This window comes from Oncorhynchus tshawytscha, linkage group LG28 (genome assembly GCF_018296145.1).
Source record: "Oncorhynchus tshawytscha isolate Ot180627B linkage group LG28, Otsh_v2.0, whole genome shotgun sequence".
Taxonomy (NCBI): Eukaryota; Metazoa; Chordata; class Actinopteri; order Salmoniformes; family Salmonidae; genus Oncorhynchus; species Oncorhynchus tshawytscha.
In genome coordinates, this window is record NC_056456.1 from 20,349,547 (window position 1) to 20,366,715 (window position 17,169).

General features: G+C 43.8%; 1 protein-coding gene across 1 annotated transcript in view; it reads left to right on the forward strand.

The window, feature by feature from the left end:
* LOC112226882 (TGF-beta receptor type-1) overlaps positions 1–17,169 on the forward strand; it is a 90,235-nt gene that overhangs the window by 53,234 nt on the left and 19,832 nt on the right. Inside the window, exons 3-8 of the mRNA XM_024391529.2 lie at positions 1,372–1,608; positions 4,484–4,714; positions 5,129–5,296; positions 5,445–5,601; positions 15,069–15,193; positions 16,079–16,209. Coding sequence (XP_024247297.1) covers positions 1,372–1,608; positions 4,484–4,714; positions 5,129–5,296; positions 5,445–5,601; positions 15,069–15,193; positions 16,079–16,209 — 1,049 coding nt within the window. The remainder of the gene's footprint in view (positions 1–1,371; positions 1,609–4,483; positions 4,715–5,128; positions 5,297–5,444; positions 5,602–15,068; positions 15,194–16,078; positions 16,210–17,169) is intronic.

Sequence of the window (17,169 nt, forward strand, 5' to 3'; positions counted from 1 at the left end):
GTTTGAATCCACGGCATCCGCCGATATCGCCCTTCTGCATCTGCCGTGAAAGGTTGCAGAGCTAGAGCGGTGTTAGTCAGATTGAGACATCACAAAAATGTGTCTACTCATGAAAACTACTGTTACATCCGAATGGTTTGTTCTAAAAACTATTATGACCTCTCTGGAAAGATGACTCTCACAAACACATACTTGTCGGTTGGTTTGCTCACACAATTTGTCTGATGGTTCCCAGTACTAGTTAAAAAAATTAATAGAAGTATATATGGAGATAGTTTAGTACCTAAAATGAGGGGTTAAATTCATGTCCGTGTTTCCCCATCTTTCTTATTTCTCTCAGATAGACAGACACTTCAGAACAAACTTCCTTTTTGACTGTCTTGTTGTTCCATGTAGTGAATCTGTTATTCAATGCATTTCTATGGGCTAATGGCAGTAATGCCAAATGTTTCATCAAATTAGCCACCAGCTTAGACTCTAGAGGGTTAATCTTTGATAAGGAAACTGGTCCTATATGTCACTGAATATTGTTTATGTCTGAGGCAATGTCCCTGCCTGGACACGCTGTCAGGTTTAGCTCTTGTGGTCAGAAAGAAGTACCTCAGTGCTGTCATTCTTGGTCATGGGTCTGAAACTGCCTCCATGCTGTGCTTTTCAGTATGATAGTCAGCAGATGTCCTCTGTCTCACCATACAGTAGTGTCATTCAGCTGTGTCACAGCAATAGCAGAGCCATTAGTAAGCCTTCCTCTCTATGTGTGCAGCTGTGAATATTGGAAAGATTTGACAGGCAGTGGCCAGGCAGTTGAACGGTTTAAAAGCTCCAGAAGCAAGTTTTGATTCTTCGTAATGAAGTCCCACGACGGCCCTTATTCTGAGAAAAGAAGGCGCCTGACTTAAAGTACCATTTTAATATTTGATCACTCTCACGTCTCAGCGCTGTGTGCAGATTACACTTTTCTGATTCTCAGCAAGTCAATATGAGAAAGTCTAGCCAGTATTGGGAAATGCTTTTGTTGTTTCAACAAGGCTGTTGCAGTGTTTTCAAAGGAATCCTATCAGTTCTTACATTGTTATCACTCCCAAAAAAGCTGTGTGTATTATGTAAGGAAGTTATTTTGATGGAAACTGTCTCTTACGGACAGACTAAACAGCCTGCGATTGTCTCTTATGGACTGACTGATTTCCTGCGATTGGTGATAGCCGGTTGCCTGATTACTCAAACATAATTTTCCCCCTGCTCTATGTTTGTTACATACTTCAGACTGAGATGGCCTGTCGTTGAAGTCGTTTGTGGGGACATCAAAATGAGGGGTGTTGTACAAAAAAGTAATCAGCGATTGGATCATCCCCCGCCCCCACCCCTTCTTAGTCCCCACAGCCCGTACGCCCCCCCTGAGCCCAGTAGCCCTGGCGGCTGTCATCGCAGGGCCGGTGTGTGTGCTGTGCTTTGTGCTGCTGCTGGTGTTCTACGTGTGCCACAGCCGCTCTGTCGTCCACCGCCGTGTGCCCAACGAGGAAGACCCTACCATGGACCACCCCTTCCTAGCTGACGGCCACACCCTCAAAGACCTCATCTACGACATGACCACCTCAGGCTCCGGATCAGGTGGGTTTTGCAGTTTGATGTACTGTACATTTATCACACTCTTTGGGAGATACATTTTCAACAGATGGCTGAGCTTAGAGGTGTAGCACCCATAATGCTCTGTACAATATGTCCAGTTTTATCTTCATTAAAATGTTCCTGAAGCTAACATAATAGCGTCCCATCTCTTTACCAATACAGGTTTCACACCTTGGAGTGCTATAATCTCCCTTAGGATTGATTAAAGTATTCCATCTAGAGGTGGGGGGGGGGGCTACTTTGAGAATTTGTGTCATAGTTATATCAGCCCAATGGACAAGTCTGTCTGTAGGCACAGACAAATGTCATTAACTGACCGCTTATGTAAGTTGTTCTGAAAAGGCTTAGAAGCTGTTTCCATAGAGCTGCAATCCTGACCTTGTGAGCTCTTAGTTTCTCATATACTCAGTGGGTTGTATTGAAGAAGTTGTTCAATACTCTTCAATTGTTAAATTCGAAAAGATTTGGTTTGCGAGATGAGAGCCAATATGCTGCTGGAAATGTTCTTTGCTATGACTGATTCAGTGAATGATAAGGAGACGTGTGTTCATTAATACATCAGTTTAGCAGCCGGCTAGGCTGGGACATACTGCTACCAGACGAGGACCATCATTCAATCAGAGAAATATAATCTAATTCATGTTTCCAATCACATAGTTTTGACCTATCATCATAGCCTCATCATACACTCTTACAGCCAACCCTTTTGATGTGTCAACATCTCATGTGTGGCCATCATCCTCTGAGGGCTTTTACATTAACTGTCCATAGAACTTGAGATTAAAAGTTATTTAGTAACTCTTGTTAGGGCAAGTTTGCCTCAAAAATTAACCCTCTGTTGAAGCGAGGTCGGGACAGTATTTGTTTTTCTCTGCCCTCGAACTGGCACGAACTTGCAGGCTATTCTCTCCGCTCATTGAGTTTTAATGGCCAGGTTTAAGAGAATGGCAGAAGCACGCTGTAGATTGTTTTATGTACACATACACCAGATGAAACCAGACAGACAGAGGACCTCCAAATTAGAGAATGAGAGAACATTGAAGACTGTAACTCTTCAGACAGTGTTAATTTGTTCTATTCTCAGATACTTTTTGTTCTACGTCTTCGAAAAAGAATAGCTGCAGGTCTGACTGTTGATGTTTTCTTACTGTACAGTCGTGGCCAAAAGTTTTGAGAATGACCCAAATAATCATTTCCATAAAGTCTGCTGCTTCAGTGTCTTTAGATATTTTTTGTCAGATGTTACTATGGAATACTGAAGTATAATTACAAGCATTTCATAAATGTCAAAGGCTTTTGTTGACAATTACATGAAGTTGATGCAAAGAGTCTATATTTGCAGTGTTGGCCCTTCTTTTTCAAGACCTCTGCAATCCACCCTGGTCTGCTGTCAATTAACAGCAGCCCATTCTTGCATAATCAATGCTTGGAGTTTGTCAGAATTTGTGGGTTTTTGTTTGTCCACCCGCTTCTTGAGGATTGACCACAAGTTCTCAATGGGATTAAGGTCTGGGGAGTTTCCTGGCCATGGACCTAAAATATCGATGCTTTGTTCCCCGAACCGCTTAGTTATCACTTTTGCCTTATGGCAAGGTGCTCCATCATGCTGGAAAAGGCATTGTTCATCACCAAACTGTTCCTGGATGGTTAGGAGAAGTTGCTCTCGGAGGATGTGTTGGTACCATTCTTTATTCATGGCTGTGTTCAAAATTGTGAGTGAGCCCACTCCCTTGGATGAGAAGCAGCCCCACACATTAATGGTCTCAGGATGCTTTACTGTTGGCATGACACAGGACTGATGGTAGCGCTCACCTTGTCTTCTCCAGACAAGCTTTTTTCCTGATGACCCAAGCAATCGGAAAGGGGATTCATCAGAGAAAATGACTCAGTCCCCAGTCCTCAGCAGCCCGATCCCTGTACCTTTTGCAGAATATCAGTCTGTCCCTGATGTTTTTCCTGGAGAGAAGTGGCTTCTTTGCTGCTCTTCTTGACACCAGGCCATCCTCAGTATTTGCCTCACTGTGCGTGCAGATGCACTCACACCTGCCTGGTGTCATTCCTGAGCAAGCTCTGTACTGGTGGTGCCCCGATCCCACAGCTGAATCAACTTTAGGAGACGGTCCTGGCGCTTGCCGGACTTTCTTGGGCGCCCTGAAGCCTTCTTCACAACAATTGAACCGCTCTCCTTGAAGTTCTTGATGATCCGATAAATGGTTAATTTAGGTGCATTCTTACTGGCAGCAATCTCCTTGCCTGTGAAGCCCTTTTTGTGCAAAGCAATGATGACGGCACGCGATTCATTTGCAGATAACCATGATTGACAAAGGAAGAACAATGATTCCAAGCACCACCCTCCTTTTGAAGCTTCCAGTCTGTTATTCGAACTCAATCAGTATGACAGAGTGATCTTCAGCCTTGTCCTCGTCAACACTCACACCTGTGTTAACGAGAGAAACACTGGCATGATTTCAGCTGGTCCTTTTGTGGCAGGGCTGAAATGCAGTGGAAATGTTTTTTGGGGATTCAGTTCATTTGCATGGCAAAGAGGGATTTTGCAATTCATCTGATCACTCTTCATAACATTCTGGAGTATATGCAAATTGACATCATACAAACTGAGGTTGCAGACTTTGTGAAAATTAATATTTGTCATTCTCAAAACCTTTGGCCACGACTGTACATCTGTCTCCCTCAATGTTTGTAAAAATCTGGCTTTGAGCACACATTGGATTTATCAACAAAGACACATTTAGGATCTAATGGCTTGCTTTTTACTCAAGGTCTGCTTGAACTGCTTTCAAAAATATCCTAAAACCCTTGCCTCATAACTGTGCTCTCTCTCCATCCCCTTCTGCAGGCCTGCCCCTGCTGGTGCAGAGGACCATAGCAAGGACCATTATCCTGCAGGAGAGCATTGGGAAGGGGAGGTTCGGGGAGGTGTGGCGGGGCCGCTGGCGAGGAGAGGAGGTGGCCGTTAAGATCTTCTCATCTCGGGAGGAGCGCTCGTGGTTCCGCGAGGCTGAGATCTACCAAACCGTCATGCTGCGCCATGAGAACATCCTGGGCTTCATCGCTGCTGACAACAAAGGTCAGAGGGCACATTGGGCCAGCGTTGTGTTCATTAGGGAGAAAACATTTAGAAACAGGAAGGTACTTTCTGAACTTGTCCAATAAGTGGCCAGGTTTTTATTTTCTGTTGTAAAATATGTTTCTACAGTGTGCCTTACTGAACATGACCCAGTACTGGGTCTATTTTCTATGACTTCTATAATGCTCTTAAATTTGTGTCAGTGTACTTAGAAAGCCACACATGCCTAAATCGTTTGGCTGGGACCCAGACAGTATTGTCAGGATGCTAGCAGGCAGCCTTTCAATGATGAGATAATCTGTTGTAAGTGCAATCATTATGTAAAGTGTTTCCCTGTGGAATAGGATACGGTAGCTCACTCTCTTTCACACTCTCCTCCCTCTGCCCCTCTCGCTGTCCTTGCTCTCCTCAAAGATAACGGCACGTGGACCCAGCTGTGGCTGGTATCAGATTACCATGAGCATGGCTCCCTGTTTGACTACTTGAACAGGTACACGGTGACAGTGGAGGGCATGATCAAGCTGTCCTTGTCCACCTCCAGTGGCCTGGCTCACCTGCACATGGAGATTGTCGGCACGCAAGGTGAGGAGGACCAATCAAATGTGGCACATGTATCCACATAACATATATATAGAGTTATGAAATGTGGTGGTTTTACTCTGCACTCAGCTTTTCCTTTCTCTGTATAGCTATTTTCCTTTTCCACTTCTCTCCCACCCTCTCCCCCCAGGTAAACCAGCCATCGCCCACCGCGACCTGAAGTCTAAGAACATCCTGGTGAAGAAGAATGGTACCTGCTGCATCGCTGACCTGGGATTGGCTGTCCGCCACGACTCCGCCACCGACACCATCGACATCGCCCCCAATCACAGAGTGGGAACCAAGAGGTGACTGGCTGCACAGTAGGGCTGACTCCATTTAGAGGATTGGTAGATAGGCTGTTGGTCGACCGGAATTTCTTTAGTCGAGCAGTTGCAATTTTACATGTTTGGTGCGCAAGACACCTGTCTGATACGCGCCTGTCTCAGTGGACTAATCCATTGCGGAGCCCCCTGGGATGGCACGATCCATCACTCTAAGGCCTCATGTCCACCAGATGCATCAAACTCATGGTGCTCCGGCGGAAGTTTTTCATTGTCAATGGAGCAGCACGCAACACACACTAGGCTGCGGTCCTGCGTACCGCATGCGTCCAATATTTTCAACACGTGCCTTGCTTTATTGTACGGAAAATATGGGCTAGGCATCCGGCAAAACAAAATGTATATGCATCTGGTGGACATCGGGCATAAGACATGTTATGTAAAAATTGTACAACACAAATAAATATATTATGTTATAACAAATGTGCTTTCTCCTGCGTTGGATAGTGGTCGCTGTCCGCGGTTCTGAAACATCTTCAGTGTACCTTTTGAATTGTTTTCCTATGTTCATATGTGCATAATATTAAAGTTAACCAGCATATCGGTCTTGAGAACAATGCAGCAGAGGCAGCCGCGGAGTGAGAAAACAGCCCTTGCCTTAATTGTCTTCAGAAAATGTAGGAAAGAGGAAACGCCAACTTAATTGGGTCTATAATCAATAGCCTAGCTGTTAAATGTTCCTGGCTTTATACATCATCCATATACAGTGCATTCGGAAAGTATTCAGGCCTCTTGACTTTTTCCACATTTTGTTATGTTACAGCTTTATTCTTAAATTAATTAAATACATGTTTTTCCTCCTCAATCTACACACAATACCCCATAATGACAAAGTGAAAACAGGTTTTTAGAAATGTTTGCAAATTTGTATAAGAAAACAAGAGAGACACCTTACTTCCATAAGTATTCAGACCCTTTACTATGAGACATGAAATTGAGCTCAGGTGCATCCTGTTTCCATTAATCATCCTTGATGTTCCTACAACTTGATTGGAGTCAACCTGTGGTAAATTCAATTGATTGGAAAAGATTTGGAAAGGTACAGACCTGTCTATATAAGGTCCCACAGTTGACAGTGCATGTCAGAGCGAAAACCAAGCCATGAGGTCGAAGGAATTGTCCATAGAGCTCAGAGACTGGATTGTGTTGCGGCACAGATCTGGGGAAGGGTACCAAAACATTTCTGTAGCATTAAAGGTCTCCAAGAACACAGTGGCCTCCATCATTCTTGAATGAAAGAGGTTTGGAACCACCAAGGCTCTCCCTAAATCTGGACGCCCAGCCAAACTGAGAAATCAGGGGAAAAGGGCCTTGGTCAGGGAGATGACCAAGAACCTGATGGTCACTCTTGACAGAGCTCTAGAGTTCCTCGGTGGAGATGGGAGAACCTTCCAGAAGGACAACCATCTCAGCAGAACTCTACCAATCAGGCCTTTATGGTAGAGTGACCAGATGGAAGCCATTCCACAGTAAAAGGCACATGACGGCCCGCTTGGAGTTTGTTTCATGTCTTAAAGTAATGGACTGTTACCAGTCAAAAGTTGACACACCTACTTGTGTGCTCTTATTTTATTTTTACTATTTTCTGCATAGTAGAATAATAGTGAAGACATCCAAACTATGAAATAGCACATGGAATCATGTAACCCCCAAAAAAGTGTTAAACAAATCTATTTGAGACTCTTCAAAGTAGCCAGCCTTTGCCTTGATGACAGCTTTGCACACACTTGGCATTCTTTCAACCAGCTTCACCTGGAAGGCTTTTCTAACCATCTTGTAGGAGTTCCCACATATGCTGAGCACTTGTTGGCTGCTTTTCCTTCACTCTGCGGTCCAACTCATCCCAAACCATCCCAATTGGGTTGAGAAGAGAGTTGCTTGGGCCAAGAAACATGAGCAATGGACATTAGACCAATGGAGTCCAAATTTTGAGATTTTTGGTTCCAACCGCCGTGTCTTTGTGAGATGCGGAGTGGGTGAACAGATGAGCTCTGCATGTGTGGTTCCCACCAGGAATTATGGAGGAGGTGTTGTGGGGGTGCTTTGCTGGTGACACTGTCTGTAATTCTTTTAGAATTTAAGGGTGGTTACTTTGAGTCTCACATATAAAATATATTTTGATCTGTTTAACACTTTTGTGTGTGTCATACATACATACACACACACACAGTTGAAGTTGGAAATTTACATACACCTTAGCCAAATACATTTAAACTCAGTTTTTTTACAATTCCTGATATTTAATACTGAAACAATTCCCTGTCTTGGGTCAGTTAGGATCACCACTTTATTTTAAGAATGTGAGATGTCAGAATAAGAGTAGAGAGAATGATTTATTTCAGATTTTTATTTCTTTCATCACATTCCCAGTGGGTCAGAAGTTTACATACACTCAATTAGTATTTGGTAGCTTTGCCTTTAAATTGTTTAACTTGGGTGGAACGTTTTTGGTAGCCTTCCTTTATTTAAATTAACTGATTTTCTTATGAACTAACTCAGTAAAATCTTTGAAATCGTTACGTTTTATATTTTTGTTCAGCATAGTTGATTTTAGTCAAACACATACGGTGTGTGTATATGGAAAAATACACATTTTAAAATTTGAAAGAAAGAACAGACAACTCTTTGTCGACCAAGATTTTTTGTTGTTGTCAGGGACAGCCCTACTGCACAGGGAAACCATTGTCTGGGGGGATACATCCACACACACACATGCCTTCATGTATTATACTTATGCTAAAATGTTTATTCTAAATGTTTATTCTTATGCTAATGTTTTATTCTATTCCACTGAGCCATTTACTTTTGTATTCTTATAATTTATTTCGTATTGTTGCATTGTCGAAGGAACCTACAAGTAAGCATTTCATTGGACAGTGTATACCATGTGTATCCTGTAAATACGAGTAATATAACTTGAAACACAAGAACACATATAGAAGCACAGATGTATATTTAATGTAATTTGTAATCTTATTTGGATGAACCATAACTCTACTTGAGTGCAGGTTACATAGTTTTTCTCTGATGCCTTAATCCACACGGCTGTGTATGCCCTTACTAGTGTGCCGTCAGTATTGAGTCTGTCTGTGGCTTGTGCGCAGGGAAAATCACATCTTAGTCATAGAGCCTGTTGATATTAGATGCCTGTGGGTGATAGTGGGAGAGCTGAGGAGTGAAGGGGGAAAGAGAGTGCTGAGGAGTAGATACAGCTTTATCTCTGAAATCTTAAACGGCTCAGTAGACGGAGCATGTGTTGGCAAAGGATTGAAGTCTGATCTGTTTGGTCCATTACTCTACTCAGGTAGAAGTTTAAAGATTCTCCGGTACTTTTTTATACTTTTTAGCCAGTAGTTCTGAAAGTAGAGCTCACGAGCTAAAAGTAGTTCCTGAAAATGGTGTACTATGTCACATGTGCAGATACAGTACCAGTCAAAGGTTTGGACACCTACTCAACCAAGGGATTTTCAAAAGTTTTACTATTTTCTACATTGTAGAATAATAGTGAAGACATCAAAACTATGAAATAACACATATGGAATCATGTAGTAACCAAAAAAGTGTTTAATCAAAATATATATTATTCAAAGTAGCCACCCTTTGCCTTGATGACAGCTTTCACACTCTTGGCATTCTCTCAACCAGCTTCATGAGGTAGTCACCTGGAATGCATTTAAATTAACAGGTGTGCCTTGTTAGAAGTTAATTTGTGGAATTTCTTTCCTTCTTAATGCTTTGAGTCAATCAGTTGTGATGTGACAAGGTAGGGGTGGTATACAGAAGATAGCCCTATTTGTTAAAGACCAAGTCCATATTAAGGCAAGAACATCTCAAATTAGCAAAGAGACACGACAGTCAATCATTACTTTAAGACATGAAGGTCAGTCAAGAACTTTGAAAGTTTCTTCAAGTGCAGTTGCAAAAACCATCAAACGCTATGATGAAACTGTCTCTTTCATGAGGACCACCACAGGAAAGGAAGACCAAGAGTTATATCTGCTGCAGAGGAGAAGTTCCTTAGAGTTACCCTTCTCAGAAATTGAAGCCCAAATAAATTCTTCAGAGTTCAAGTAACAGACACATCTCAACATCAACTGTTTAGAGGAAACTGTGTAAATCAGGCCGTCATGTCAAATTGCTGCATAGAAACCACTACTAAAGGGCACCAATAAGAAGAAGAGACTTGCTTGGGCCAAGAAACACGAGCAATGGACATTAGACCTGTGGAAACCTGTCCTTTGGTCTAAATTTTTTATTTTTGTTTCCAACCGCCGTGTCTTTGTGAGACACAGAGTAGGTGAACCGATGATCTCCGCATGTGTGGTTCCCACCGTGAAGCATGTAGGAGGTGGTGTGGGGGTGCTTTGCTGGTGACACTGTCAGTGATTTATTTAGAATTTATTTAGCAAACCAGATGGGATTTCATTTGTTTTTCAACAGGACAATGACCCAACACCTCCAGGCTGTGTAAGGGCTATTTGACCAAGATGGAGAGTGATGTAGTGCTGCATCAGATGACCTGGCCTCCACAATCACCCAACCTCAACCCAATTGAGATGGTTGAGTTCTTTCAAGACTGTTGGAAAATCATTCCAGGTGAAGCTGGTTGAGAGAATGCCAAAAGTGTGCATCAAGGCAAAGGGTGGCTACTTTGAAGAATCTCAAATGTAAAATATATTTTTGATTTGTTTAACACTTTCTTTCTTGTTTACATGATTCCATATGTGTTATTTCATAGTTTTAATGTCTTCACTATTATTCTACAGTGTAGAAAATAGTCAAAATAAAGGAAAAACCCTTGAATGAGTAGGTGTGTCCACACTTTTGACTGGTACTGTATGTGCACCACATCATTGCTCTCTCTCTCTCTCTCGCTCTTCTGTGTGCATCTTGCTAGATGTCACTCAAATGACAAGGCGCTAAAACTCATTGGCTAGGACTCGAATCGCTAGTGGGCTGGCCCACGTGTGGGGGGGGGAATTGTGCAGCACAGATTCCAGAAAAATGTACTTTCAAACTAGGGAATTTAAGGTACGACAGTAATTCTGCTCATAGATTATGCTTGTATGAACTACACATTTAAAATATACTTAGTCGTTCCGGAGCATGTCTTTAAAGTATTGCCTGCATTACTTGTATTTTCTACACTAATGCTATTTCTCACAAATGTACATTATTTCTGTCTTATAATTAAGAGGACAATGTGTCCACTCCAGTGTGGTTTCCAGTGCTAAAAGGAATTAGCAAGGATGTGAGATTTGATGTGTAAAGGATAGATGCGGGTGTGAAAATGGTTACCTGTGTCAAGCTAAGGCTGTACAGAGGGATGGATGGGAGTGTGAGGGAGGCATGTTGATCGTGATGTGTTGCATCATGGGGCGTGTAGAGCAGTGCTGGGAGGCTTGGCTGGTCTCAGCAGACACTAGCAAGCATTGGGCAGGAGCATGTCACAGCCATTCCCCTTCACTGATGTCTTTCTGCATCTGCTGCCAACCGTCTCTTCAACGCAGGAACACACACGCGGGCCTCCCACCACGCACCGCTGCACTGCAGTCAGTGACAGTGTGACGGGCTAATAAAAATTCTGAGTGTTGTCTGGTTTTGACCTTTCTTGTGACCTCTAACCTACTATAGCCCTTTTCTCTCGCTCCTGCCCTTTTACTCTCCCACTCTCCTGACGACACTGCAAGGCTCGCCTCAATCAGATTTTTTTATTTTTTTATTTCACCTTTATTTAACCAGGTAGGCTAGTTGAGAACAAGTTCTCATTTGCAACTGCGACCTGGCCAAGATAAAGCATAGCAGTGTGAACAGACAACACAGAGATACACATGGAGTAAACAATTAACAAGTCAATAACACATTAGGAAAAAAAAGGGGAGTCTATATACATTGTGTGCAAAAGGCATGAGGAGGTAGGCGAATAATTACAATTTTGCAGATTAACACTGGAGTGATAAATGATCAGATGGTCATGTACAGGTAGAGATATTGGTGTGCAAAAGAGCAGAAAAGTAAATAAATAAAAACAGTATGGGGATGAGGTAGGTAAAAATGGGTGGGCTATTTACCGATAGACTATGTACAGCTGCAGCGATCGGTTAGCTGCTCAGATAGCAGATGTTTGAAGTTGGTGAGGGAGATAAAAGTCTCAAACTTCAGCGATTTTTGCAATTCGTTCTAGTCACAGGCAGCAGAGAACTGGAACGAAAGGTGGCCAAATGAGGTGTTGGCTTTAGGGATGATCAGTGAGATACACCTGCTGGAGCGCGTGCTACGGATGGGTGTTGCCATCGTGACCAGTGAACTGAGATAAGGCGGAGCTTTACCTAGCATGGACTTGTAGATGACCTGGAGCCAGTGGGTCTGGCGACGAATATGTAGCGAGGGCCAGCCGACTAGAGCATACAAGTCGCAGTGGTGGGTGGTATAAGGTGCTTTAGTGACAAAACGGATGGCACTGTGATAAACTGCATCCAGTTTGCTGAGTAGAGTGTTGGAAGCAATTTTGTAGATGACATCGCCGAAGTCGAGGATCGGTAGGATAGTCAGTTTTACTAGGGTAAGTTTGGCGGTGTGAGTGAAGGAGGCTTTGTTGCGGAATAGAAAGCCGACTCTTGACTAGATTTTTGATTGGAGATGTTTGATATGAGTCTGGAAGGAGAGTTTACAGTCTAGCCAGACACCTAGGTACTTATAGATGTCCACATATTCAAGGTCGGAACCATCCAGGGTGGTGATGCTGGTCAGGCATGCGGGTGCAGGCAGCGAACGGTTGAAAAGCATGCATTTGGTTTTACTAGCGTTTAAGAGCAGTTGGAGGCCACGGAAGGAGTGTTGTATGGCATTGAAGCTTGTTTGGAGGTTAGATAGCACAGTGTCCAAGGACGGGCCGGAAGTATATAGAATGGTGTCGTCTGCGTAGAGGTGGATCAGGGAATCGCCCGCAGCAAGAGCAACATCATTGATATATACAGAGAAAAGAGTCGGCCCAAGGATTGAACCCTGTGGCACCCCCATAGAGACTGCCAGAGGACCGGACAGCATGCCCTCCGATTTGACACACTGAACTCTGTCTGCAAAGTAATTGGTGAACCAGGCAAGGCAGTCATCCGAAAAACCGAGGCTACTGAGTCTGCCGATAAGAATATGGTGATTGACAGAGTAGAAAGCCTTGGCAAGGTTGATGAAGACGGCTGCACAGTACTGTCTTTTATCGATGGCGGTTATGATATCGTTTAGTACCTTGAGCGTGGCTGAGGTGCACCCGTGACCGGCTCGGAAACCAGATTGCACAGCGGAGAAGGTACGGTGGGATTCGAGATGTTCAGTGACCTGTTTGTTGACTTGGCTTTCGAAGACCTTAGATAGGCAGGGCAGGATGGATATAGGTCTGTAACAGTTTGGGTCCAGGGTGTCTCCCCTTTGAAGAGGGGGATGACTGCGGCAGCTTTCCAATCCTTGGGGATCTCAGACGATATGAAAGAGAGGTTGAACAGGCTGGTAATAGGGGTTGCGACAATGGCGGCGGATAGTTTCAGAAATAGAGGGTCCAGATTGTCAAGCTCAGCTGATTTGTACGGGTCCAGGTTTTGCAGCTCTTTCAGAACATCTGCTATCTGGATTTGGGTAAAGGAGAACCTGGAGAGGCTTGGGCGAGTAGCTGCGGGGGGGTGGAGCTGTTGGCCGAGGTTGGAGTAGCCAGGCGGAAGGCATGGCCAGCCATTGAGAAATGCTTGTTGAAGTTTCCGATAATCATGGATTTATCGGTGGTGACCGTGTTACCTAGCCTCAGTGCAGTGGGCAGCTGGGAGGACGTGCTCTTGTTCTCCATGGACTTCACAGTGTCCCAGAACTTTTTGGAGTTGGAGCTACAGGATGCAAATTTCTGCCTGAAGAAGCTGGCCTTAGCTTTCCTGACTGACTGCGTGTATTGGTTCCTGACTTCCCTGAACAGTTGCATATTGCGGGGAATATTCGATGCTATTGCAGTCCGCCACAGGATGTTTTTGTGCTGGTCGAGGGCAGTCAGGTCTGGAGTGAACCAAGGGCTATATCTGTTCTTAGTTCTGCATTTTTTGAACAGAGCATGCTTATCTAAAATGGTGAGGAAGTTACTTTTAAAGATTGACCAGGCATCCTCACCTGACGGGATGAGGTCAATGTCCTTCCAGGATACCCGGGCCAGGTCGATTAGAAAGGCCTGCTCACAGAAGTGTTTTAGGGAGCGTTTGACAGTGATGAGGGGTGGCCGTTTGACTGCGGCTCCGTAGCGGATACAGGCAATGAGGCAGTGATCATCCTGGTTGAAGACAGCGGAGGTGTATTTGGAGGGCCAGTTGGTCAAGATGACGTCTATGAGGGTGCCCTTGTTTACAGATTTAGGGTTGTACCTGGTGGGTTCCTTGATGATTTGTGTGAGATTGAGGGCATCTAGCTTAGATTGTAGGACTGCCGGGGTGTTAAGCATATCCCAGTTTAGGTCACCTAACAGAACAAACTCTGAAGCTAGATGGGGGGGCGATCAATTCACAAATGGTGTCCAGGGCACAGCTGGGAGCTGAGGGGGGTCGGTAGCAGGCGGCAACAGTGAGAGACTTATTTCTGGAGAGAGTAATTTTCAAAATTAGTAGTTCGAACTGTTTGGGTATGGACCTGGAAAGTATGACATTACTTTGCAGGCTATCTCTGCAGTAGACTGCAACTCCTCCCCCTTTGGCAGTTCTATCTTGACGGAAAATGTTATAGTTGGGTATGGGAATCTCAGAATTTTTGGTGGCCTTCCTGAGCCAGGATTCAGACACGGCAAGGACATCAGGGTTAGCAGAGTGTGCTAAAGCAGTGAGTAAAACAAACTTAGGGAGGAGGCTTCTGATGTTGACATGCATGAAACCAAGGCTTTTTCGATTACAGAAGTCAACAAATGAGGGTGCCTGGGGACATGCAGGGCCTGGGTTTACCTCCACATCACCCGCGGAACAGAGGAGGAGTAGAATGAGGGTGCGGCTAAAGGCTATCAAAACTGGTCGCCTAGAGCGTTGGGGACAGAGAATAAAAGGAGCAGATTTCTGGGCATGGTAGAATATATTCAGGGCATAATGCGCAGACGGGTATGGTGGGGTGCGGGTACAGCGGAGGTCATCTCCTAGTAAAGGATTAGACAATAGACTGAGACTGTACAGGGATGTTTAAATCCAGATTTTAGACCGTCATTGGAGCTTTGGATCAGAAAAGGTCAGTGTAGAATATTCATCTTTAGAACGTTCATGTTTAAACCAGCATAGTACATTCAGCACCTCTTAACTGAGAGGACACTTGTTCACCCTGATCACTCAGGATACTCTTTGAGAATGAAGAGTGAGTAAAGAGCTCATGTTGTCGACCCTGTGTCTGAAAGGCTAAAGAGAACTGTCTGGTGAATGTCTCCTCAGGTACATGGCCCCCGAAGTCCTGGATGACTCAATCAATATGAAGCATTTTGAGTCGTTCAAGCGGGCAGACATCTACGCCATGGGCCTGGTGTTCTGGGAGATCGCACGGAGATGCTCAATAGGAGGTGAGAACCAGTGGTGTTGTGTACCTAAGTAAAAAATACTTTAAATTACTACTTAAGTCGTTTTTTTAGGTATCTGTAGTATACTTTATTATTTTTGCCTACTTTTACTTCTCTACATTCCTAAAGAAAATAATGTACTTTTTACTCCATACATTTTCCCTCACACCCAAAACTACTCGTTACATTTTCACAGGAAAATGGTCCAATTCACACACTTATCAAGAGAACATCCCTGTTCAACCCTACTGCCTATGATCTGGCGAATTTACTAAACACAAATGCTTCGTTTGTAAATTATGTCTGACTGTTGGTGTGTGACCCTGGCTATCTGTAAATGTAAAAACCAAAAAACAATTGTACCATCTGGTTTGCTTAAAATAAGGAATCTGAAATGGTTTATACTTTGACTTTTGATACATAAGTATAACTTAGCAATTATATTTACTTTTAATACTTAAGTACATTTAAAACCATGTACTTTTAGACTTACTCAAGTAGTATTTTATTGGGTGACTTTTACTTGAGTCATTTCCTATTAAGGTATCTTTACTTTTACTCAAGTATGACAATGAGTACTTTACCCACCACTGGAGATAACACTGCGCTCCTTTTAGCACTTATCACACAGTGAGTCGTTTTGGCCCCAAGGACCGCAGCTAATTTCTGAAAGCCTCATGTCTGTTACACAGTGCAGCCTGCCACTGACACAAGGCCCAAGGTTTGGGATATATTGTGGGACTCACTCTGACTCTAGTTTAGTCTGTCCCTCTAAGGCTTGGAGTCATCATTTGCCTTTCTCTGATATTTTCAACACTTTGTCAGAATTTGTTCCTAGATTGCCATTGGCCTTGTGTCTAATCCCATCCCGTGTCTGTTGCTCCCCAGGTATCCACGAGGACTACCAGCTGCCCTACTATGACCTGGTCCAGTCAGACCCCTCGGTGGAAGAGATGAGGAGGGTGGTGTGTGACCAGAAACTACGGGCCAACATCCCCAACAGGTGGCAGAGCTGCGAGGTATGACATACTATGTGTTTCTTGTCCTGCTTCACTTCCCTTGGGAATATCATCTGTTTGTTCTTGGTCGGTCTCTTAACTGTCTGCCTCGCCTCTCTCTCGCTTTCTCGCCCTCTTTTTTTCTTTTTTTTTTTCTCTATTACTCTCTCCCTATTTGGTCTCCTGCCAGAAGCCTTCCCACTTCATCACCAGATCCACTTTCTCTCTGTCTTTATTGATGCAATTTTTATTGCTTGGAAACAGACAATTCGATTACATCCAATTTGCAGTCATAAAGCATCGTAATCTGATCATCATCCCCTGCAAGGTTACAATGGCTCCTGCCAGAGCCTAGGCATCCCAGGCCAGCTGTAAAGCAAACCCCTGAATTGATGGCCAGGCTGGTGAATATTAAATGGCCCATCAGTCTATTTGTTTCACTCTGTCTGCGGTTGGAGAAAAGAAGCAAAAAAAGGTGCGGTTTTAAATCACTCAAAGCTTATTCACTAAATTAACATGAGCACATCAGGGACACATTTGGAGAGATGACTAGAAGACCCATCTTTCTACCGGTCTCTGCTGCTCCTCATTTTAAAATCTATAGAAGGACTGGTGTTCTTTCAGCAGTGCTGCTCTTTCTCCCCCCCCCCCCACCTGACTGTATTACCAATTCTAAGAATCTTGAAAGCTATTCCCCAACTCGGCTGCGTGAGTGCATACATACAGATGTCGGATCTTAATATGACCCATTTCGTCACAGGAGAAAAATAATACTGAAGCAGGAGAATTAAAAAATGTTTTTGAATATTTCGAATCGCCGCCTGGGGGCAGCTGGAAGTGGTGTTTGTAGGCTATACAATGCACTGTCGTACCATACCTAAGGGGCTATGGTTTGGGGAAGGCTCTGCAAACCAACAAACCTCACACCATCAAGTATTTTTACGGCTTGCTAGAGCATTGTGAACTGCCGTAACGCAGTGG